Here is a 23,614-nt window from a genome sequence, read left to right on the forward strand (position 1 = left end):
CAAGGTAATAATATGGGGTTAGTTTTGTGCCAAAATGTTTGAGAGAAGATCAGGATGTTTGAGAGCGGAATGTTCCGGTTTGAGAGGACAGCTTTGAGCGCGCAGCTAATGAACTTGAACGCACAAGTAAACACATTCAGATTTGCTCAACAAAGTACTGGAAACTGGAAAACTTGCTCAGTTGTGCTCTCAGCTCCACAGCACGGTCTCAAGTTTCACATCTGCTCGCTGTAAAATGTCTGAATATTTGTGTCAAAATTCCAGCCAATCAGATCTGCCTAGGGGCCGTTCCTGTCAGTCCATCAATCATGGCATCTTTTATTAAGCAGCTTAATGTCAAGGTACGTTCGTGGCTTTTGGTATAGACATTTGTAGTCGTGCGTCATTCTGTAGTCCTCATTATGCTCATATTAGGAACTCCGGGTCTAAGTTTAATTTCTGTATGGCCAGAATGAATAGGGTTTCCAAAAAGTCAGCTCAATCGCACCCTGTATTAAATAAAAATATTCAGAACCCGATACGTTTTGTCTTGTGAACATTGTTCTCTCAAATATCACAGGATGCTCCGAATTACAAGGTCATTATAGAGTTGACATTTGAAAATTGCTGCATGTAAGCTAAAGTTACTGCGCATTGAATTCACGTCATTAGACTAGCAGCCTCCTTAAGCAGGTTTTGGCAGTAAACATTTCCATGTTCAGACTGAGGTCAGATGAAAACTAGTCAGAATAAAATCACTGTCTGTTCTTCATCTGATGCCCACTTAAACACGATAGAGCTCTCCTTTTAGCTTGATTTGAAGTGACCTACAAACGTACCTGCACTCAAGCTAATCCAGTACAGCTTAATAATCACTGCTGACCCCTGATAAATTGATTTAGGCTATCTGAATACCCTGATTATTATTTTAATGCTAGTGACATTTTATTGAGGGCATTTTCTCAGGACATTCACCAGCTTTTCATCAGACTTTCCCCGTTCCACCTTAAATGGTGCAGCAGTCACGTTCGGAACTGCTGCGCAATTTAAAGTGGAATGGGAAAATTTGAATAAGCAGCCGGCGAAAAAGAAGCTGACTTCAGCTTCATAGAGGGTTGAAAGGCATGATTAGAGGATGTTTCTCATTTCTGCTTAACAGCTGAGTGACATTAACTTATTTTGCTGTTTAACAGAACCAACAGGTCAGTATTTTGTCTAGTTTAATAATGTTTGTGATGACTAGTCACAGCTGCTGAGAAATTAGAAATGGGGCATAGACCCAGAGTTCCGTATGTGAGCATAACGAGGACTACAGAATGATGCACGACTATAATGGTCTATTATGTTTAGTGAACAAAGTGGGATGAACCATATTACTCCCTGTACTAACGAGCAAAGAGTTTTTTGGCCCATATAAAACTGCATTGCATCAGTATTGATGATGCCATTATACAAGAGAAATATACAGAATTAGCAAGACGAGCCTATGAAGACAAGAACTATAGGAGAGTTAAGACTTTTCAATAGGATATTGTTAGAAATTGTTAGTTACATTCAAAGAAACCTTGCTAGTGTCAGCCTAGTGGATTAATGTTAAGCTGTTTATTTGAAGTTAGCTTACATTAAGCCTCTGGTAAGAAACATATGGCCTAGCTACCAATGTTAATTAGATTAATACATGATTATTTATGACAGATAAATTATTTATATTAATTTGATATCAGAAAGCTAATGTTAAGGCTACAAGCACACTAGCTGACTCAATACCACAGCCATGAATGTACCTTGACCAATTGGCATTAAGCTGCTTAATAAAAGATGCCATGATTGGTGCACTGACAGGAATGGCCCCTCGGCAGATGTGAAACTTGAGAGCATGCTGTGGAAGGGAGAGCAGGAATGATTTGCGTGCACATGGGAATTCTGAAGGGCAAAGAGCGAGATTGAGCAAGTTTTCCAATTTTGAGTGAAAACCAGTGTTTTGCAGAGTGTTTTGTTCAGCAAATCTGAAGTTGTTTACCTGTGAACTTTGTGCTGACAAGTGCATTCAAGTTCACTAGCTGTCCTCTCAAACTGGAACATTACTCTCTCAAACATCCTGATGTTCTCTCAAACATTTTGGCACAAAACTAAGCCCGTGAGCTATTTTCTATATCCTGTAGGGACAGTGCAGTTCTTAAGTTGGCAGTATTTAAATGATGAAGGTAAGCAATTCTAGTAATATTATTTCTATATGCATTGAAGAGCTATTTCAGGGTCAAATTAGTTGAAAGTTGAAATTTGGTCTAGCCAATATATGCAACTGTGTATCATCAAAGTAGCAGTGGGAATTAATGCCATCTTTACTGATAATGATATCCAGTGTTTGCATATAAAATGTAAATAACAGAGGTTCTAAAACATAGCCTTGTGGTACACCAAACTTTTGTAAGAATCGGTTCACCAGATATGTTCACAAACTGATAATCATTAGTCAGACAAGATCCTGAATCAGGAAAGAGCTATTCCTGGAACTCCTACAAGAAACCGTTTTCTTGGAACCAGCTCATTCTGGACTTATGCTTCTGCATCTTTTCCCACTCGGCAACTGTGAGAACAAACAGTGACTTGGGCGGGTGGAGTCCTTTAGAATCCTCCTTATATTCCTCAGGCAGCAGCCGGTGTATAAATCCAGGAGGTTTGGGAGTTGGACCCCAGTGATGTGCAGGGCTGTCCACATCACCCCCTGCAGAGTCTTCTTCTCATTGTACCATGGGCAAGCTCTTAAGTGTTTTTTACTTTTTAGCCTAACCACATTATTTAAAGTAGAACGAAAAGCAGATTTCAGTCATAATATCTAATTTGGTAGGTTCAGATGGACAGCTGATAGAAGTTGATAAATTTGGGAGGTTTTTTATTTCTCAAGTGGCTTATCTCATACATGTGTCTCAGACACTTGAACTTACATCTACAAGTGTCGGACTCTGCTGAAAATTAGTAAATATTACAGTCATTCATGCTTTCAGTAACACTTATTTTCAGTGGATTTCTCAGTTTGATTGATACAACAGGCCACAAGACCATGACGATGTGTGATGCGGCTTACTGATAGAGGCACACTAAGTGCTAAGGCTAAACCTATGTTAAAGTCTATTATTAAATCTAAGAGACCAGCAGTTATTCCCATATGACTCTGTAACCTTAACTACCTCTGTAACTGAAATTACTGAATGACCCCTGGCTCACGCATTCAGGTAAAGGGCTACTGTTTTTTTGTAGAAGAATTCCACCTGTTAAATCTCAAGTTATACATTTGTAGGAACTGTTTCTTTGTTACCAGCCATGTACTTGGCAAATTGAGCTTCTCTTAATGGATGAACCAACCAAGAGTGATTTTATCAATCTGTCTTTTCTCCGTCCATCCCCCTAGCTTACCCCGATGTGTGGCAGCATTCTGAATGCTTAGTTCCATGGTTTGTACCTGCCTGTTTTTTTGCAGTGTTTTAAGTTCTTTATTTTCTTTGCTGATCTGCCCTGTTAGATCAGGTCTGCCTTTGTTTATTTTTTGTTAAAATATTATTTCTTTTCTTGAATTCAGGTGTGCACTTGAGTCTGTCTGTCTGTCCACTGTGGGAGCACATTGACCTGTAGTACCAGAGGCCTAGGTTTGATTCTCGCACAAGACCACTGTAGAAAGACTGAGCAAGCAAGGACTCAGCAGAGCTGGATAAGTTAATGTCTACCCTCATCAATCAGGGTGCAGATGTTGGCAGACATGAGCATGTCCTGCAGCAGATATTGTCACAACTACAGGGTCTTACAGAAAACTTGCAGACTGAGGCCAACCCTCCCGATCTAGCTGCAGCTACTGCTGCCTCAGAACTTCTACCTGTTTTAGCTCCAGAACATGGGACCCATGTTGAGCCCTATCTACCCACTCCTAAGAGGTGCAAAATGCAGAGCACCTTCTTGTTTCAAATTATTTTTTCAGTGAACTTTCAGGCTTTCAGGCAGCAACCACCCCACTTTTTTTTTTTGCTTTGGCCACACCAGTTTGGGAGTGCCAAACTAAGACATGCACATCTTAGGACCTGTTTACAGCTGCCATTTGCAGTACCTTTGAACATTACAGTCACAAGTAGGAATGCTGTTTCACATCTTTTTGGCATGCACCAACTGACTATGAGAATCCTGCACACTTGTAGCTAAAAGTGGATGGAATGGCCACATTTCACCAAGGTTTAAGTGAAAAGTTAAAAGATCCACCCAGGATCTTCAGTCACCCTTAGGCTTCCCACTTGTTTGCAAGAGCACAGTAGTTAATGGGAGACTGACTCAAGAAGTGAGCCCTGTCTTTTTCCTGTCCCTTCGGCTCCTCCTGTTCTTCCCGTTTCCTGACTCCAGCCTATGCTGTCCAGACAACAGATGGCCTTCTTCCATGTCCTCTGGGGTATTCCTCAAGGCCACCCTTTCTTGGGGATCTTAACCTACGATTACCCTCAGAACATGTAGATTTGGGCTGCAGACAACTTTATTGATTCAGCTTTGGTAGTAGCCTTAAAATTGCCCCTGTATCCCTCAAAGACACTCTTTCTGGTTCAGCCACTTCTGCCACTCTTTACACCCAGTAAATTCTTCCTGTTACACTGTGCATGGACCAATAGACTGAACAGATTTCTCTCCTCTTCATCCAAGCCCTCCATAGACTGCTGTTACAGAGGGTTCCCTTAGCTTAGCTCCACAACTTGCACCTGGGCCAATTTACTCAGACCATAGTGATTTGGGGTTGTCATTGTAGGGGGTCCTGTATTCATGGCCCCCCAGCTGTTGACTCATAGAGCCCAAATAAATAAATAAGCCGAAAATAAAATAGCTAATTTATTCTCTCTCTCAAGTCCCTGCAGACTTTTACAATCTCTGGGAGGTCTTTAGTAAATGAAAGACCTGAATCTTACCTCCTTTCAGGTCAAATGATTGTGCTATTGTCATCAGTCCACCTCAGGGCAGGCTGATGTTGGAAACCATGAGCTCATGAAATTTGACTCTTGAGGAATGTGATCTTTGGCTGGATGGGCTGAACATCAATTTCTTTTCTGGATGGATCATAAGAATCTGGATTACATCCAGGACACCAACTGCCTTAATCCCCACCAAGCCAGTTGGGCCTTATTCTTCAACAGGTTTAATTGTGTGCTATCATATTAACTTGCCTTAAAGAACACAAAGCCCAATGCCCTCTCCAGGTTGTGGGACTCTCTGAGGCCATCCTTCCAGGACCGTGGATACTGACTCCTCCACGCTGGGTTTTGGAAGAAGCTGGGTTTTGGATCCTTGCTGTGCAGGCGCAGAGTCTGCAACTACCCTTGGCTAAGGAAATCTCCATGTGGCTGCTTCAGCATGTTGTTATGATCTGTGGTTTCCCCAGAGATCTCATTTAATCAACTTTTATTTTCACTCAGAAATACATTGAGGCTGAGCCTCATTTTCAATACAGTCTAGCATTTACAGGTAAAGAGATTGAAAAATAAATTAAAATGGAATTTAATCAGGTTAAACTAACATGAACAGAACTACATGAACAAAATCAAACAAGATTCTTGGGGAAAAAATAAGAAAACATTTGAGGTTTTATTAAGAAGGGGAACAATAAAACCAAGATAATAAATCAATGAATAAAATCTATTGCATAAAAGGACAACTAAGATATATCTTATATATAAAAAATTAAACAGTCTTGATAAAGCTGTGATGATTGGCCCCTCCCAGTCCTCCATGTGCTTTTGTTTTGGTCTTGTCCATGTGCTTTCTTTGTTTTGATTCTTCCCTTTCCTGCCCCCTTGTTTCTTGATGCCGCACTTGATTGTTCTCACCTGTGTTATCCACCTGTGTATTGTTAACCCTTGTTGTTTCCTGGTATTTAAGCCCTGTGTTTTCCCATTAGTTTCGTGGTCTTTGTGTGGTCTTTGTAGTGGATTGTTTGGTGTTTGTTCTTCTGGCCTCTGTTGTTTGTTTATCCTGTGTTCATTTTCGTTATGTCTGCCCATTGTTCTCTCTGTGTTGGCTCTTTGACCCTGGACTGTCTTCACCCTGATAATGGATTTGCCCTTAATAAATCTCGCTTTTCTCAGCACATGCGTCCGCCTTATCATCGCTCCCACATGTTACACAAGTAAATTATTATAAAAAGTAATGTAAATGAATAAATAAATAAAACCAATAATAAAATCAAACTAAGATTTTAATCATCAAAATAAAATGAAAAGGATCTGAGAAAAATAAGAAAATTTAATTAAAAAGGACAAAGGAAAAATTAAACTCAACTGAAACAGCTGACATGCTGTCTGAAGGTGGCTAGATGATTGATACCACCAAACTGTCTATTGGAGATTCCTTTAATGAATTCCAGTTCACTGGTGCACTGTAGATGTTTTCTCAGCTCATTAAAAACTCTAGGTATCTGACAAGTGACCTGGTCATTAGAATGAGTCTGATAATTATTGTTATTTATAGAGAGCATAGCTGATATGTGGCTGGGGAGTAATTTTTAAAATAAAAATAAGCCCGTGTTTCCCATCGTGCTTCTAGTGAAGATCAACCAAACTTTTTATACAGTCTGCAGTGGTGAGTGTTATAAGGCTCACAAGTAATGAATCTCAAAGTGGAGTAATTGTCTTGTAATTCGAGGGTACTGGCAGATGCACGTCTAAACTACATCACCATACTTGAGGAATGGTATTAAGATTATGTCCATGACTCATTTTCAATAAAGGAATCCAAGCCTCCAAGTGTAGGCACACTTACTGACTAGTTAATTAATATGAGAATTAAATATCAAGTCAAATGTCAAAGTACTTATACTCTGTGTCATACTCAATGCTGGATGCTTTCAAAGTAGTAAAATTCACAGTATTAAAAATGACATTTGAAGATATGGAAAACAGCATGAACTTGGTTTTATTGGCATTTAAAACTAGTTTGTGCTTGTACAGAGTATTTTGTAAGGCGTTAAATGAGCACTGGCATTTTTCTATTGTTGCATGAGCAGATCTGTCTGAAATGTATAACACCTCACTAAAGATTCTTAAAGTTTAGTTAAATAAGTTTTGAGATTATTCTTTAGTTATTTAGTTCTGCCGCCTTGCCTCCTTTGTGCGACGGAATAACACAAGCTATTTTCCTGGGAATTTACTGGGAATTTGGAAATATAAAATTAAAAGATCTACTCTTGGACTGCGGATCCCAATTTAACAGCAGCTTCTGGAATGCTTTGTGTCTACTGCAATATGTCTCTGCCAGCAGTGTGCAAAATATGCCTTGGTATTTGAGGGGTCCCCAGGTTGGCTACTCCATCTTTGGCTAACTACTAACTTGCTCACCTTAGTAGCGCATTGTATAGTTAGTTGCTTGGCTATGAAGAAGAACAGTGTGAATTACTTTGTTTTAGCACACAAAAAAGAAAAGTAATGATTGCAAATTCTTTTTCCTTTCTCTCATTACTGGTGTATGTGAGAGTCTCACTTAGCAGCACCTGTGTTAGTGACAGGCATGTGAATGAGAAGTGAATAGGGAGCAGTTGATTAAATCATCATTGAGTCATGGCACAGAAAGTCAATTCTGCTCCCTGTCTTCAATAATATCCTTTTATCCTAAAGTAATGAGCTATGGCATCTTTGCATTGGGTAATGCGATACGTTCTATTAGCACATTCCATTTGCTTCAAAAGCAAGGCCAAGTCTTTACACAGTCAAAGCAATTGGTAAGCAGGAAGCTTATAAAAGCATATATGAATGTGTGAAAAGTTCTGAATTACATGAACTTGAGTGTTTGTAAAATACATTGTGTTTGTGTGTGTGGATGTGTGTGTTTTCTGCTTATTGCCCCTGTATAATAGAAGGGTCATGCATGTTTTCCCCTACTTACTGACTCTCTTCACAGTGAAGGCCCTCAGGAGCTCCTCTGGTCCATAGCTGTAAATTGGATGCTTCCGTGCTGAGTTCACTAGGCCCTGTTGGGGTCAGTCCTGGGAATAGAGTCCCAGAAAAATCACCCTTCCCCTTTTATCCTTGTTTCAGCTTGGCCTATCTTCCGCAGCTGTCAGTCATCCAGGACTAGTACACAGTTGTGTCTCACTGGCTGTAATCGGTCCAGCAGACACTAGACATCACCAACCCCAGGGCTGTATTTTAGTTGGACCTTGAAATTTCAATTATGGAGCAAAACTAAAATTCAGGATTTTCATATTACTATTTATTTATGTTTTTTTTTTTTTATTCAGAGACCTTGTCCAGTCCAGCAAGATGTAATATGGAGATTACTTTGTATCTGAGCTGAAACAGATGAGGTTTAGTCGTTTACTGATGTAATGGTAAACTTCTGACACATTTGTAATGTTGCTTTTCTGTTTTTCTGTTTTTTAGTGTGACAGTGAGAGTGACCAAGAAGATAAGGTGAGGTTATATTAATATTTATATATTTCACTTTACACAACATTCACTTTAAAGATTAATCCTAACTCCTTTTTATTGTAAGCAGAAACATTCAGAAGCAATTTTTTCTTTGAGAGTGTGCATTTGTAATGAATTAAAATTCAACATCTTGTTAATAACTGAAATGCCAAAATTCAGTCCTTGTATATCTTGAAGTGTTGTTCTACCTACTCCTCTTTTCCTATTACACTATTGATTTCAGTACAGAGAACCATGTCACTTTCTTCCACTTTGATTAATTATCAAAACAATAGGAGCTTGATATGTCATGCATGTATGCTTACATGCATACACAAAATCAGTTTTACAAGAGCACGCTGTACTTTTCTGTATAATTTGTAACAAAAATTGCGTTACCGATAACTGGGCACAGGTAGACACATTGATATGTTCAGTTAAGGACACAGTTTGTATTATTTTTAAAACTGTGTTGTCATTTACTGAAGTCAGTGGAAGAGACAGTAAAGCTGACTGATAGTTTATGATGATTTTAATGCTGTGCGAATTCAAGCACATCTTAAGAGTTGGAAAACCAAGTGAACATTATTCTTGTTCTCAGTCCACTTGTGGGCTCAGTTACCACTTTTTACCACTCTTTCACCTTTCATCATACTGTTATTTAATCGGGGTCAACTGATATGTTATTTTTAGGGACGATATGGTTTATAAGTAACCAAGTGTAGCCCAGGAAAAAAGGTAACACACAGGACACAATTATTTTTGGGGCTCATTTATTTGCCTGTTACTTTGTTTGGAAAAGTACTGTTCTTGTTTTGCTTGCTTATTTTCTCCAAAATCCAAAAATTGTATTCAGTTTTTATAAAGTTTCATATGGATTTCAACCCCATTGGGGCGCACTTTATCTTGAGGGAACACAGTATAAACTATAGTGCAATATACATAAGACCAAATAAATACGGCAGTGCTTTACGACTGTAAAACAAAGAAATACAAAAATAGTGAGAAGAACAAAATCACAAAAGTAGAGCCACTAAGAAATGAAACAGAGAAAACAAACAGAAACTCATATCTCAGGTACATTAGAGACTCGTTTTTCACAGTTGAACTGCTCTCAACTGCGTACAAATAGCTCTATATTCAACACAAGAGATTTACACGGTTTTAAGGTTACAGAATGTTATAACAATGTTATTCCTCAAGAACATTGAAGATCTCTGCTGGAATGGGAGAGCCAGCTGAATATGATCTCATACACCTCGAACCATATACAAAAATAAAACGTTAACGAATGTGAAAAGATGATCATCTTTACTTTACAGGAACACTATATAATAGTTTGACACATATATAATACTTCTGGTGTTAAGGATGAAATAATTACCAGTGGATATCTCCCTCCGAGACATTTCTAACTCCACCAGGTAATCTGTACCAAACCATGCACTCTGACGACAAACTCTCGCTAGTGACCCTCAAACCACGCGATAAGTCGAGTTTCTTAAAGTGCCGGTGTTTATTTACCCACCACGTTTACACTTACAGAAAGGATGCTGATAACAAGAAGGATGCTGTTATTTTCCCAACTGAAAGCTCTGAAATAACAATTTTATTTCCCACCTGGCTACACAGGTACATCAATAATCAATATTTGGGGCAGATATTCATCAGTCATCATTTTGATGTTTGTAGTGTGAAAGCTCATATGCACAATTTGCATAAAATTAATATTAGAACAATATAAATTTTCTCCTGAAAATGTGTTAGTTTGATTGCATGGACATGGCCCGTTTAGCCTGAGCAATGGTGGAATCTCTTGAAGTAACAAATTATTGGCTGCCTGTACTCTGCTAAAGGTGCACAAATGTCTGGGGGTCAAACTGCATACTGCAGAGGCAGTATGCATCTACACATAGCGTTTGCTCTTGCACACAGAAGCCTGATTTTCACCAAACAAATGTGATGTTTCAGGCAGGGTTCAAGCTGCATTCATGAGTGACCTTTGTTTGGCTAAACTAAGTGAAATTATTTGAGTGCATTGTGCTTTTTGTAAACTGTGTTGTTGAACTTTGTGTTCATACCTTTCATACCTTCATATGTTTATACCTTTCCTCTCACTGTGGGAGTGATAGAAGGCACTGCTTATTCCCATAACTCTTACAAATGATTTGTGTGTGTGTGTGTGTGTGTGGGTGTGTGTGTGTGTGTGTGTGTGTGTGTGTGTGTGTGTGTGTGTGTGTGTGTGTATAAAGGCTCTTGACATCTCGTTTGTGTAAGCTGAAGTGGACCTGTGATTTATTAAATGGTACAGTCTGAACACTATTCATAATGCAACCTCCTTGATTCCAGCTGGGCGAGGGCCCTGGCTCCTTGGCTGCTAGATGAATTGGCATCCCAAAGCCCAGGCAGAGCCCAGAAATGCACTGAAAAGCATTTGGCTGGCCTTGGCCACAGAGGCCAGATTTCACCATCACCATGCTGGCTCTGTCCAGTTTTTTTCTCTCTCTCTCATTCATTTAGTTTTATTCTGTGACACTGATATGCATGGAACAAGTAGGCCTTCTAGAGCGTGCAGGTACGGCCCTGTCTGCTCATTAGAAACAGCTTGAGAGAGATTAATTATAGCGAGACAGGTGGTGGGGGAACAGAGAAAGAGAGGTAGGGATGGAGGGAGAGCTGCAGAGAGCTGATGGAACCTTTTCATATTCTGCTGCCTTGTGGATTCAAGAGGTTTGCAGCTAATAGCTTTAAAGATCTAATGAAGTTAAAATCAATTTGGTATGGAATAATGAATCTTGCTTAATATTAACAGGGACTAATAAAGAAAAAAGGTTAGTTATGATTTCAAGGTGACTCTAAAGTAAATCTGAATCAGATTTATTGAATAAGTATGTTGATCCAGACAGGGAATTTGGTTCCAGCTGTTGGTGTTTCTCTGATATTAAATGCAGTGTACAAATGATACAAAACATATACAGTATACAAAAAATAATTTACAGACAATACACAATGTACACAATATACACACAGTATGCAAGACAGGAAATATGCAGACCATATATGGACAAGTCATACATACCTATTATCTACAGACAATACACAATATATATATATATATATATATATATATATATATATATACACACAATTACTGCTCACAAAATTTTGAACTCGGCATCAGCTCTTAAACAGCACTCCCGCACTTAGAGAGCGCCAAAAAGGGGGGTGGTGGTTGGGGAGTAGAGAGAGGGAGAGAGGTGGGAGGGGTAAACGCACATGACATGCGCTATAGAATGGCTCAGCAATAGAGTGTTTATTTTAACAGGGTTACATATGTATATATATATATATATGTGTGTGCGTGTGTGTGTGTGTGTGTATATATATATATATATATATATATATATATATATATATATATATACACACATATATATATACACACACACACTGCGGGGGGGGCACAAACGACAGTAATCTATGTTATGTATGAGAATGAAATTGTAGTGCACAATGGTATGATTCTGAAGCACAGTGTAGTAACTATATTGGGAGAAAAAAACTGAATATGTAGAGGCTTCAGTCAGTATATAATCAAATCAACAGTATCCCCTTTTGAAGCTACAGTAATGCAAAAAATCCTTTGTATGTTCTGCACCATTACACTTAAGTAATCCACCTGACTCATCACATATGTGTTGTTACCTAATGTCTACTTTTCTTAGTGCAGTACACTTTAACAGTCAATTTGTTAGGCTACATACTGAAAGCTCTATTATGGACCAGGGTTTTGTGTATTGAAAAACATCAGTGTGGTCTTAATTAATTATTTTTCCATTACCAGTCACAGACAACAGAGGCATCTGAAGGTGATAGCTAATATGGGTAAATACTTCTGAAGAGCCATTTTGTAGCATGAAATGCCCTTTAGCATTTTGATCCAGATGATGGGCTTTTACACTGATGTTAATGAGTGAACAGATCTTTCATATTTCTCCTTGCCTGCTTTCATCCAGGCCATACACTTGCGGTTGCATATTTATTCCTCCTGTCTTGGAAGCCAGGGTCTGATTATGCCATTTGAAAGCAGTTAGCTTTTTTATTAATGACTGCACATGATAAAGTGCTATAATTTGCTTCTCTCATTTTCTGTGAGACCATGATTTAAGTGGTGCTTTAGCACTGGGGCAAGAGTCCATTTGTCCTTGATACAAAATAAAGAACTTGCCCACTAATATATTTAGTGGGATGTTCCACTTTTGCTTTCTTTTTCCTTCTCACTCCCCCCACCCCTTCTGCCCCTTCCTTTTCTGGCAGTGTTTGCCCTGATGCAACTAAAGGAGGAGAAGCGCATTTCTCAATCACTCTGTCAGAGCACTTGTACATAAAAACGTTTTTATCTTCCTTCCGCACTTCCACGCTTGGGGGCACATGGGCGGGGGGGCTGACAGCGATAAACGATGATGTGTTTCTCCCATCCTTTTCTAGCATGTGGACAGGGGGAGCTGGGTGATGTTTACAGGCCTGAGTGGATGCCGGGGAGGCCAGGACACAGGCTGATTGCTCTGGAGTGAGCCGTCAGCCTGTGATTTGTCACATACTTTATCATCTATGTCAGTCAGCAGAGCATTGTCATAGCTAACATATCACCCTGCATTTGTAGCCGGCTGTGTAGGAAATTTGTATTTACTTTGGGGTCTGAGTGCATGAGGAGAGGGGGTGTGTGTAATTTGTTCCTTGTGGATAATATGACCCTGAGCGGAGTCGGATCATGGGTTAGTTGAAGTGATATTTTCCGGTAATGGTAGTCATACATCACGCCTGTCAGACGGGGTTAGGAGGCGAGTGCATAACAGCTCCATTTCAGCCACTGCAGACATCTGGGATTATTTTCCATAACCAAGTATGACATGACCGCTCTGTGGAGTGCATTAAAATTTTACTAGCTTTTCTTCCCTCCCTCCATTGCTCTCGTTGCTCTCCTACATAACAGCCCTCACACCCTCCACACCGCCAACCAACCCCCACCCCCCCACCCCCCCCACCCCCCCCCACCACCAACTCCCCCCAACAACCACCACTTCTGCGGGGTTTCCCCTCAAGCAGACTGGAGAGCAGCAGTGGGGATTGGAGCTGGCAGACTGATTGATGCTCGAGAACCCCATCATTCCTCACCAAGGTTAGGCAGTCACAGACCTACACAGCTCTCCTCCATCCCAAATCACCAAAGCCACTTGGCAATGTCCCTCTGTGCCACAGTCAAATATACATGCACACACTCATTCTTACGCCACTCTTTTTCTCCTTTTGTCTCTCTTACATGAAAAAATCTTACATTATTGTGATAATTTAGCCAGTATATGTTAATGGTCACAGTTAGATTCAGATAACCTTCTAATGTGAGGTAATGTTAATGGAAAGGGCAATATGGCAAAAATATAACACCACTGTAATGTGAATTAATACAATAAATTCAGAAATATCTTATTGTCCACCCCAATTATATAAGCAATTCCACAAGTCCTACAATACTTTTTGATAGAAATAGACAGCTGAGTTCTGTCTGGACTGATGAATTTTGTTTAGTTTTGCCATACCATACTAATGCTAAGCTAACTTGTCTGATGTGCTCTCAAACTGTTTTTGCCATCTGCAAGGTGGCTAATATTACTCCATCTGGCTATTATGCAGCAATTCAAATCACACCATAGCAGCTTCAACAGTTCATGCAGGTGAGGTTTTCACAGCATTGTACAGCGTGAAGCTCATTGGAGGTCAAAATTGTCAAGAAGGCTGGCAAGCAGTTGGCACCCAATCAAGGCAGAAGAAGCAAAAGCATCAGACCCCACAGGATGGGCACTTGTTCAACTCTCCAAAGAAAAGGAAACACACAGAGAGTTAGTTCTGTAAAGAGTGAGTGATCACAGAGACTCTAGTTATTACAGCCTAAGTAAAAGGGAGAAACCAGAAAGGTAACAGAAACATGAGGGCTTCCTGAGATGTCAGCGCCCCTCCACTCCATCATCAGCAAAGTTGAGTGAACATGTGAGAGCAGTGGGATAGCAGCACCAACACTTCCAGTTTACCATAATACTCTATGTCCATGAACCCCTAGATCTGCACATTTTATCGAACAGGGAAATCTTATTACCAAAAGCTTGGTAGGTAAGTTTTTAGCCTAGACTTAAAGGCTGAGGCTGTGCCTGCATCCAGAATACTGACTGGAAGATTATTCCAAAGCTGGGGGGCTTTGTATGAGAAGGCTCTCCCACCGATGTAACTTTATTATTTCTAGGTACTCAGCAACTTGTGATCTAACTAGGCGTGATGGTTCATAGTATGAAAGAACTTCACTCAGGTACTGAGGGGTGAATTCGTCTAGAGATTTAGATGTCAGTTAAAGAATTTTGTAATGGATGTGAAACTTAACTGCCAACCTGTGTAGGGTTCATAAAACTGATATGGTCAAACTTGCTGGTTCTTGTGAGGACTCAGCTGCAGCATTCTGGATTAGCTGAAGCTTGTTAAGGCTTTTGCTGGAACATCAGGGCATTGCAGTAATCCAGTCTAGTTGTAATTAATACATATACTAGCTTTTCTGCATCCTGTAGAGACAGTGCATTTCTTAATTTAACAATATTGTGGATATGCAGGAAAAAAAACAGCCATTAGGGGTGTACTTTGTGTACTTCTGGTGCTGGTCCCAAGCCCGGATAAATGGTGAGGGTTGCATCAGGAAGGGTATCCGGCGTAAAACTTGTGCCAAAACTATCAGGCGGATCACAAATATGATTGCCATACCAGATCGGTCGAGGCCCGGGTTAACAACGACCGCCTCCGGTGCTGTTGACCAGCAGGGTGCCGGTGGAAATTGGATTGCTTTAGGTCGAAGACCATCAAAGAGGAGAGGAGGAAGGCGGGTTAGAAGGCAGCGAGAGAGAAGGAAAGGCAGGAGTGTGGAGGTTAGAGTAGGGACTCTGAACATAGGGACAATGACTGGTAAAGGCAGAGAGCTTGCAGACAACGATGGAGAGAAGCAAGGTAGATATTCTGTGTGTCCAGGAGACCAGATGGAAAGGAAGCAAGGCCAGGAACATTGGAAGTGGATTCAAACTGTTCTATCATGGTGTAGAGAGGAAGAGAAATGGAGTAGGGATAATCCTAAAGGAACAGCTTGTGAAAAGTGTTCTGAAAGAGTGTGTCAGACAGGATTATGAGCCTGAATTTGGAGGTTGATGGTGTCATTTTAAATGTGGTCAGTTCATATGCACCACCAGTTAGTTGTAAGTTAGTGGAGAAAGAGGAATTTTGGAGTAAGATGGATGAAGTGGTAGATGGTGTCCCTAGAGAAGAGAGATTAGTGATTGGTGCAGACTTCAATGGACATGTTGGTGAAGGGAACAGAGGGGATGAAGAGGTGCTGGGTATGTATGGTGTGAAAGACCGAAATGCGGAAGGTCAGATGGTTGTAGATTTTGCAAAGAGAATGGAAATGGCTGTGGTGAACACGTATTTTCAGAAGAGGGAAGAACACAGGGTGACATACAAGAGTGGAGGGAGGTGCACACACGTGGATTATATCCTTAGCAGGAGATGCCACCTAAAGGAGATTGGAGATTGTAAAGTGGTGCCTGGGGAAAGTGTAGCAAGGCAGCATAGGGTGGTTGTCTGTAGAATGAGATTAGAAACAAAGAAGAGGAAGAGAGTGAAGACAGAGCCAAAGATTAGATGGTGGAAGCTGAAGGAGGAGGATGGTTGCAGGCAGTTCAGGGAAAAATTGCAACAGGCCCTTGGGGGCAGTGAGGAGCTACCTGAGGACTGGGAAACTACAGCTAAGGTGGTGAGAGAAACTGGCAAAAATGTGTTTGGTGTTTCGTCTGGTCAGAGGAAAGAAGACAAGGAAAGTTGGTGGTGGAATGAGGAAGTCCAGGAGAGTATTCAGAAGAAGAAGGCAACTAAGAAAAAGTGGGATAACCAGAGAGATGAAGGAAGTAGGCAGGAGTACTGTGAGGCTAGTCGCATAGCGAAATGGTGGCAAAGGCAAAGGCTCAGGCCTATGATGAGCTGTATGAGAGGCTGGACAGTAAAGAAGGAGTAAAGGACTTGTATCGTTTGACTAAACAGTGAGATAGAGCTGGAAAGGATGTACAGCAGGTTAGGCTGATAAAGGATAGAGAGGGAAATGTACTAGTGAGTGAACAGAGAGTGTTGAGTAGATGGAAGGAGTACTTTGAAGAACTAATGAATGAGGAAAACGAGAGAGAGAGGAGGACAACGGGGGGAGAAATAGTGGATCAGGAAGTGCAGAGAATTAGTAAGGTGGAAGTGAGGGCAGCTTTAAAAAGGATGAAGAATGGAAAGGCAGTTGGTCCACATGACATACCTGTGGAGGTATGGAGATGTTTAGGAGAGAAGGCAGTGGACTTTTCAACCAGGTTGTTTAACAAAATCCTGGAGAGTGAGAGGATGTCTGATGAGTGGAGAAGCAGTGTACTGGTCCCCATTTTTAAGAACAAGGGTGATGTGCAGAGCTGCAGTTACTACAGAGGTATAAAGTTGATGAGCCACACCATGAAGGTATGGGAAAGAGTTGTTGAAGCAAGGCTAAGGCGAGAGGTTCAGATCAGTGAGCAGCAGTTTGGTTTCATGCTCAGAAAGAGTACCACAGATGCAATTTTTGTGTTGAGAGTGTTGGTAGAGAAGTACAGAGAAGGTCAGAAGGAGCTACGTTGTGTCTTTGTGGATCTAGAGAAGGCATATGATAGGATGTATGAGGATAGTGAGACAGTGGTGAGGTGTGTTGAGCCAATTAGTTACCTTAAAACAATAACAATATCTACACATGCTGTTGAATTTTTATTTTTTTTGTGTTCATGGTCTTTGGAACCCCAAGAGTAGTCTTAGAGAGCTTCTGCACACTCCATTTTGGTAGTACTAGAAACAACACACTATGCAGCACAGAAACATGACTGTGAAAGAATGTCACTATCTAAACTCATTAACTAAACTGCTGACATGTCATGTTTTGGAATAACACAAAACATTGTTGAAGATTTTACTCCATAAAGTTAACTGGCAGGGAAAAAAACCATAAGCATCATCCTTATTAGTAGGAAATGTATAGAACATTATTTATTAATTAATAGTTATTTAAAACATGCAATATCTCATTATTGAGCAAGAACAGTGTTATTAGCTGAGTTCCCATCCACATGTATGCACACATTTTGACATACTGAATTCGGTTGAACAGGATTTGCAAATCATCATATTCTGTTTTTATTTATGTTTTACACAGCGTCCCAACTTCATTGGAATTGAGGTTGTAGTTATTAATAAATTAATTAATCTTAATAAAAGAAAATACTTCAGAATCCACTCTCAGTTTGTCATTCTTTATATATGTTTCAAATTCAGTTATATTCAGATAATTAATGATATATTTGTAGATTTTTTGTGAGAAAAGGCCAGGTCTCACCAATTTGTTCAAATCTTGCAGAAGTTTGAGATGATGCAATAACGTTTTTGTATGCTTGAAGTCGCAATTTGCAGTTATTGCTTACATCCCCTCTGCTGGCCAGAGAACTTATAGCCATTCTTGATTCCATGGCCAAAATGTGTTTAAATCAAATTTTTAGATTTGCTGTGCAGTTTTGGAGCATACACATAATTGGAAAGTTTTAGGTCTTACTGTGCTGTGCAGTTTGAAACCATTATCTTTATTTCAATCACAGAAAGAGATTTTAGTAAGTGTTTGATTAAACATTGTAGGGCCCTAAAGAGACCAATTTGGTCAAAACTTTGTATGCTTCAGCAAGCAATGTTTTTCTTACAATATTTTCAAAATTGGTTTTAGTCAGAGAAAGACTGATGGATATGTTGAATTCCTGTGTGGACACATTTAATCTGATGATTGGCCAATGTTAAGCCCTTCAAATACCTATAGGAAGTTTATTGTCTAATGTCGACCATACTTGTCCAGTGACTGAGTTGTCCTAATCACCTTACTGATAAAGTGGACCAAAGAGGCAGCCTACAATTTTCAGTTTAATCAGCCATGAGGCTGCTAAGAAACAGATTTTTTGTTATAGCGCCCCCTATCAAAGAAATGCTGCCAAACTTGGTGTGCTTCCTCAAAATGATGTATTTTAAGTTTTATAAGAATTGGCCTGATATGGATAGTCCTGATCCATAGCCACTTCTCTGAATTAAGCTAAATACCAAAAGGCTTAATTGGTATGTTTTGGCCATATTGTTTACAAATAGCTGATATTTTAGTAATTTCTGACCTCTCGACTCCCTTGAACTTTTTGAAAACAATATTGTGTCGATGTCAAGAAAAAGCTCAGACTAGTAGAAAAATTTAGATGTCACATATTTTGCCAAGACTATTATAAAAAATATGGGGGCAGTGGGGCTTTTATGTGGAATAAACTAAGGATTTCAGTAGAAGCAGGAATTTTAACTTGAGTTATCTTCTAAATCTTTTATCTTGCTATGGAAGAGACTAAGGAGACCGGGGTTCGCAAAAACGATGATTTTATTCAAAAGAGCACTCTGTTCATTTCTGCCACCAATACCCAGTCTAAACAGATGTTCAGACACACAGCTCTTATACCCTGTCATCAACTTCCCCCAGGTACTGTTGTAAAAGACCAAAGTCAGCATTTTCATACAATTAGATCCAGTTATAGAAGTACAGGGTTTGCTTTCTCAGGGACTCAGATCCTATTGTAAATACTTTAGTGTCCTTAGGTTTTTTGTCCTGGGAAGGCCAAATCCCCACTGAGGGGTGTCATAAAGGCAATTTGTTGTTATTGTTTAATCCATGAGAACAGAATATGAGTTCTAAGACCGCTTCAGTATTAATACTGCTTAACAACAAATAACAAATTAAAACAAGGGAAGTATAACAGAAAACTAGAAAATAACAACAATTCCCCAACACCTCCAAGTTTGATGTTTAGATGACTGATGGTGTCTTCTCTACAATCAGTTTCCTATGGTGCTTGGACCCCTAATTAGTGGTTCCAAAATGATATAACTTCAGTATATAACCATATATGCACTACTTATGTATACCCTTTTCACAAGGTAAAGTCAAGTAGTGTAAAATATATCAGCTTGAATGACAACAAATTACAGAGGAATTATCTTTGATGTAAGTACCCAGACATCCTACAACTTCATTTCCAAAAAGGTTGGGACACTGTGAAAAATGCTTCAAAGACAACATATCAAATGTTGAAACTGAGAAATTTGATTGTTTTTTTGAAAAATATATGCCCATTTTGAATTTGAAAAATTTTAATTAAAAAAAAAAACGCCTGAGCATCCAGAGAGGCTAAGTCTTTACTCTGTGAAACACTGAATAGTACAACAATTAGAGAATAACATTTCTTAACATAAATTAACAAAACTTTTGCTTTTCATCATCTACAGTACATAACATTAAAAGATGCAGAGAATGTGGAGAAATCTCTGTATGTACTACTGCAATGCCATACTGACGGGCCTCCCGGCCTGTGTTGTAAAACCACTGAAGATGGTTCAGAACGCTGCAGCGCATCTGGTCTTTAATCAACCAAAACGGGCACGTCACCCCACTGCTCAATGAGCTGCTCATATCAAATTTAAAACTCTTACGATTGCCTACAAGGTGTTAACAGAGCAGGCTCCTTCCTACCTGCACTCGCTCCTAAAGGCTTACAGCACCGCCTGGCCGTTGCGATCCTCCAATGAACGTCGCTTAGCTTTGCCAAACATTCACACAAAGCAATCGAGACTGTTCTCATACTTGATTCCCCAATGGTGGAACAAGCTACCTTCCACTGTCAGAGCAGGGGCGTCCCTCGCTATTTTTAAGAAACTCCTGAAGACAGAGCTCTTCAGGGAGCACTTACTCTAATCGCCTCTTGCAAATCTAACCACTACCAACCTAATCTCCTTCTTGCCCTCCTTCCCTTCTCTACCCCGCTATTACCCTTTGGCCTCCTTTAAGGCCTGACTATGTTTGTTCTATGTACCACATTATTTGTAAGTCGCTTTGGATAAAAGCGTCTGCTAAATGTAATGTAATGTAATATAATGTAAGGGACAAGACCAGTATTTGCTGATCGTGATCTTTGTGCCCTCAGGTGGCTCTGCTTTAAAAACAGACCTGATTCTGTATAGTGGAAATCACTGCATGCCCTCAGAAACACTTCTGAAAAACGCTGTCTGTGACAGAAGTTTGTCGCTGCATCCACATATGCTAATTAAAACTCTTAAACGTAAAGAAGAAATTGTGCATAAACAGGATCTAGGAGCGCTGCCACCGTCTCTGTGTCCAAGCTCATTTAAAATGGACTGAGGGGAAGTGGAAAAGTATCCTGTGGTCTGACAAGTCAACATTGAAATTTCTTATTGTAAATCATGGACACTGTGTCCTCCAGGCTAAAGACCACTCAGGTTGTCATCAGGGTACAGTTCAAAAGCCAGTATTCATGATGGTATAGGAGTGCATTAGTGCACGTGGCATGAGTGCACATCTGTGATGGCACCATGAATGTTAAATAATATACAGGTTTTGGCAACATATGCTGCCATCCAGACAATGTCTTTTCCAAGCAAGACCTTGATTATTTCACTAAGACCATGTCAAACCACAATCTGCATATATTATAACAGCATTGCTCTGTATTAAAAATGTCTGGGCACTAATTTGGTCTCTCTGCAGTCCAGGCCTTTCAACCATTGAAAACATTTGGCGCATTATCAAATGAAACATATGACAAAGGAGATCCTTAACTGTTGAGCAGCTAAAATTTTATGTTAAGCAAAAATGGAAAAAACATTTTACTTTCAAATCTACAGGAGTCGGTCTCCTTAGTTCAAATGCTTACAGAGCGTTGTTAAAAAGAAGAGGTAATGAAACACAGTGGTAAACATGTCCCTGTCCCTACTTTTCTCAAATGTTTAAATTTTAAATGTTAAAACAAAACAAAAATAAATGCTCTTTTGTGAAAAAAAAATAGTTTTAGCATAAAAGTACAGTTCAGTGATGAAGTACTATTTCAACATAAAATTAATATATATTTTTAGCATACGTAATACACTCACCGGCCACTGTATTAGGTACACCTAGCTAGTAAAAGGTTGGACCCCCTTTTGCCTTCAGAACTGCCTTAATTCTTCGTGGCATAGTTTCAAGAAGGTGTTGGAAAAATTCCTCGGAGATTTTGGTTGGTTATTTGACTGTTGCCTTTCTATCATCTTGAACCAGTCTGCCCATTCTCCTCTGACCTCTCACATCATTTTCGTCCACACAACTGCCACTCACTGGATATTTTCTCTTTTTCGGACCATTCTCTGTAAACCCTAGAGATGGTTGTGTGTGAAAATCCCAGTAGCTCAGCAGTTTCTGAAATACTCAGACCAGCCCATCTGGCACCAACAATCATGCCATGTTCAAATTCACTTAAATCACCTTTCTTCCCCCATTCTGATGCACAGTTTCGGCTGTTGTTTGGCTGATTAGCCACTTGTGTTAACAAGCAATTGAACACCTACCTGTACCTAATAAAGTGGCTGGTGAGTGTATATTGTAATACATTTTTAACAGAGCAGTAGCACATGCTCCTAAGACAATATGGTTTTATCATCAGGTAACCACAGTATGTATTTTATTAAGTATATCATGAGTGCCAAATCAGCATGACCAAATGGAAAGGGAAAGTTTGTGAACAAACTTAATTGTGTTAAATAGTGGAAGACTGTTGATGGTTGTTAGTGTTGCTAAAATGTTGCTAGGCAGTTGCTTCAGTATCCAAGGTGGATGGTAATGTGTTACTAGGTGCTGTCTTAAACTGCCACCTATTCAGTGCTATTTTAAATGTGGTTCTACCTTATATTCAGTATCACCTTAAATACAGTTCTACCATAAATTCAGTGCCTCCTTAAATTCACTGCTACCTTAAATGCAGTGGTACCATAAATGCAGTTCCAACTTAAATGAATTGTTTGTTCTGTTATTGCTGTGTATTTCTTCCTCCAGACTGAGGGAGTTTTTCCTTGCCACCCAAAATTTCTGAGGAATTTTTCCAACACCTTGTTGAAAGTATGCCACGAAGAACTAAGGCAGTTCTGAAGGCAAAAGGGGATCCAACCTTTTACTAGCTAGGTGTGCCTAATAAAGTGGCCGGTGAGTGTATGTGCCTGCACAAAACGTGCATGTACACAAAGGGGAATCAGGTTCTGAAGGAAAGTCAGAATTCAGTACAACTCGCTTGAAGCAGCAGTATTTGGACACCAAACGTTTTCACGGATTAAGTACATCTGAGGTAAGTGGAAAACTGTCAAAATCAGATTTTTTGCAGAACTATTCAATTAATGTTTACTTACAGAATATACTGGGATCCGTTTCAGGACTCAAAACTTTCTCCTTTAGCAATAATTACAAGTATTGCTTTAGTTTTGTTTGTACTGGAAAAAGTTAGAAATTTCAAATACAAACCACTCAAGTGGGTCTTACTTCCTGGCAGTTTTGCTCTTTTTTATTGACCCCTGACTAAAAATTTGATGTGTGCCACATGAGTTAATGTGAGGGATTACATCATCCTCTACATCACATCTACATGTTAAACAGGCAAGAGTGTAAGTACGTCTTCAGCTCACTAAAGCACACGTCTTTATGATTAGGGTATAGATTCATCAGCTCAGTGGAGTCGGTGCATCCCTCATTATGCAAAATGAGCTGAATTTTCATCCTAATACTGTAATATATAGCATATCAAAAGTGAGTGAACTACATTTAAGGTGGTTTAATGTCTGCTGCTTTATCATCAGCTCAGTGGAGTCCTGGAGTCATGCATCACTTCTTGCGCAATAACCGGATTGACACATATGCTTAGAAATTTCATGTTCCACTTTATAGGCAACTGAAGTCGTATTACAAATTTCTTCCAGACATGAATATGGAAAATATATTGTAAACTATATAATTACAGGTTATATAAAGAAGGCTACATAAATGTTTCGACACCCCAAACTGTTGTTTTTAATTAACTTAAACCCCCTAAAAGAGGTTAAAAACCCCTCTTATTAGAGGGGTCTGACATCCCCAATTGTAAGTAGTTTTACAATCCCCTTTGTAAGTAGTAACATGTGCATTGTTTCTGTGCATTGGTCACCAGGGTAAGTACCAGTGTAGCAGCTAACACTGGGTAATCAAG

The 23,614-nt window shown here is 39.7% G+C and overlaps 1 protein-coding gene across 8 annotated transcripts in view; it reads left to right on the forward strand.

Moving 5' to 3' along the window:
• The window catches only part of auts2a (activator of transcription and developmental regulator AUTS2 a), a 469,856-nt gene that overhangs the window by 276,466 nt on the left and 169,776 nt on the right, over positions 1-23,614 (forward strand). For all 8 annotated transcript variants that reach the window (XM_037547285.1, XM_017722542.2, XM_037547284.1 and 5 more), the window contains one exon: positions 8,376-8,405. In XM_037547285.1, the coding sequence (XP_037403182.1) occupies positions 8,376-8,405 (30 nt within the window). The remainder of the gene's footprint in view (positions 1-8,375; positions 8,406-23,614) is intronic.

The sequence above is a fragment of the Pygocentrus nattereri genome, chromosome 18, assembly GCF_015220715.1.
Source record: "Pygocentrus nattereri isolate fPygNat1 chromosome 18, fPygNat1.pri, whole genome shotgun sequence".
Classification (NCBI taxonomy): domain Eukaryota; kingdom Metazoa; phylum Chordata; class Actinopteri; order Characiformes; family Serrasalmidae; genus Pygocentrus; species Pygocentrus nattereri.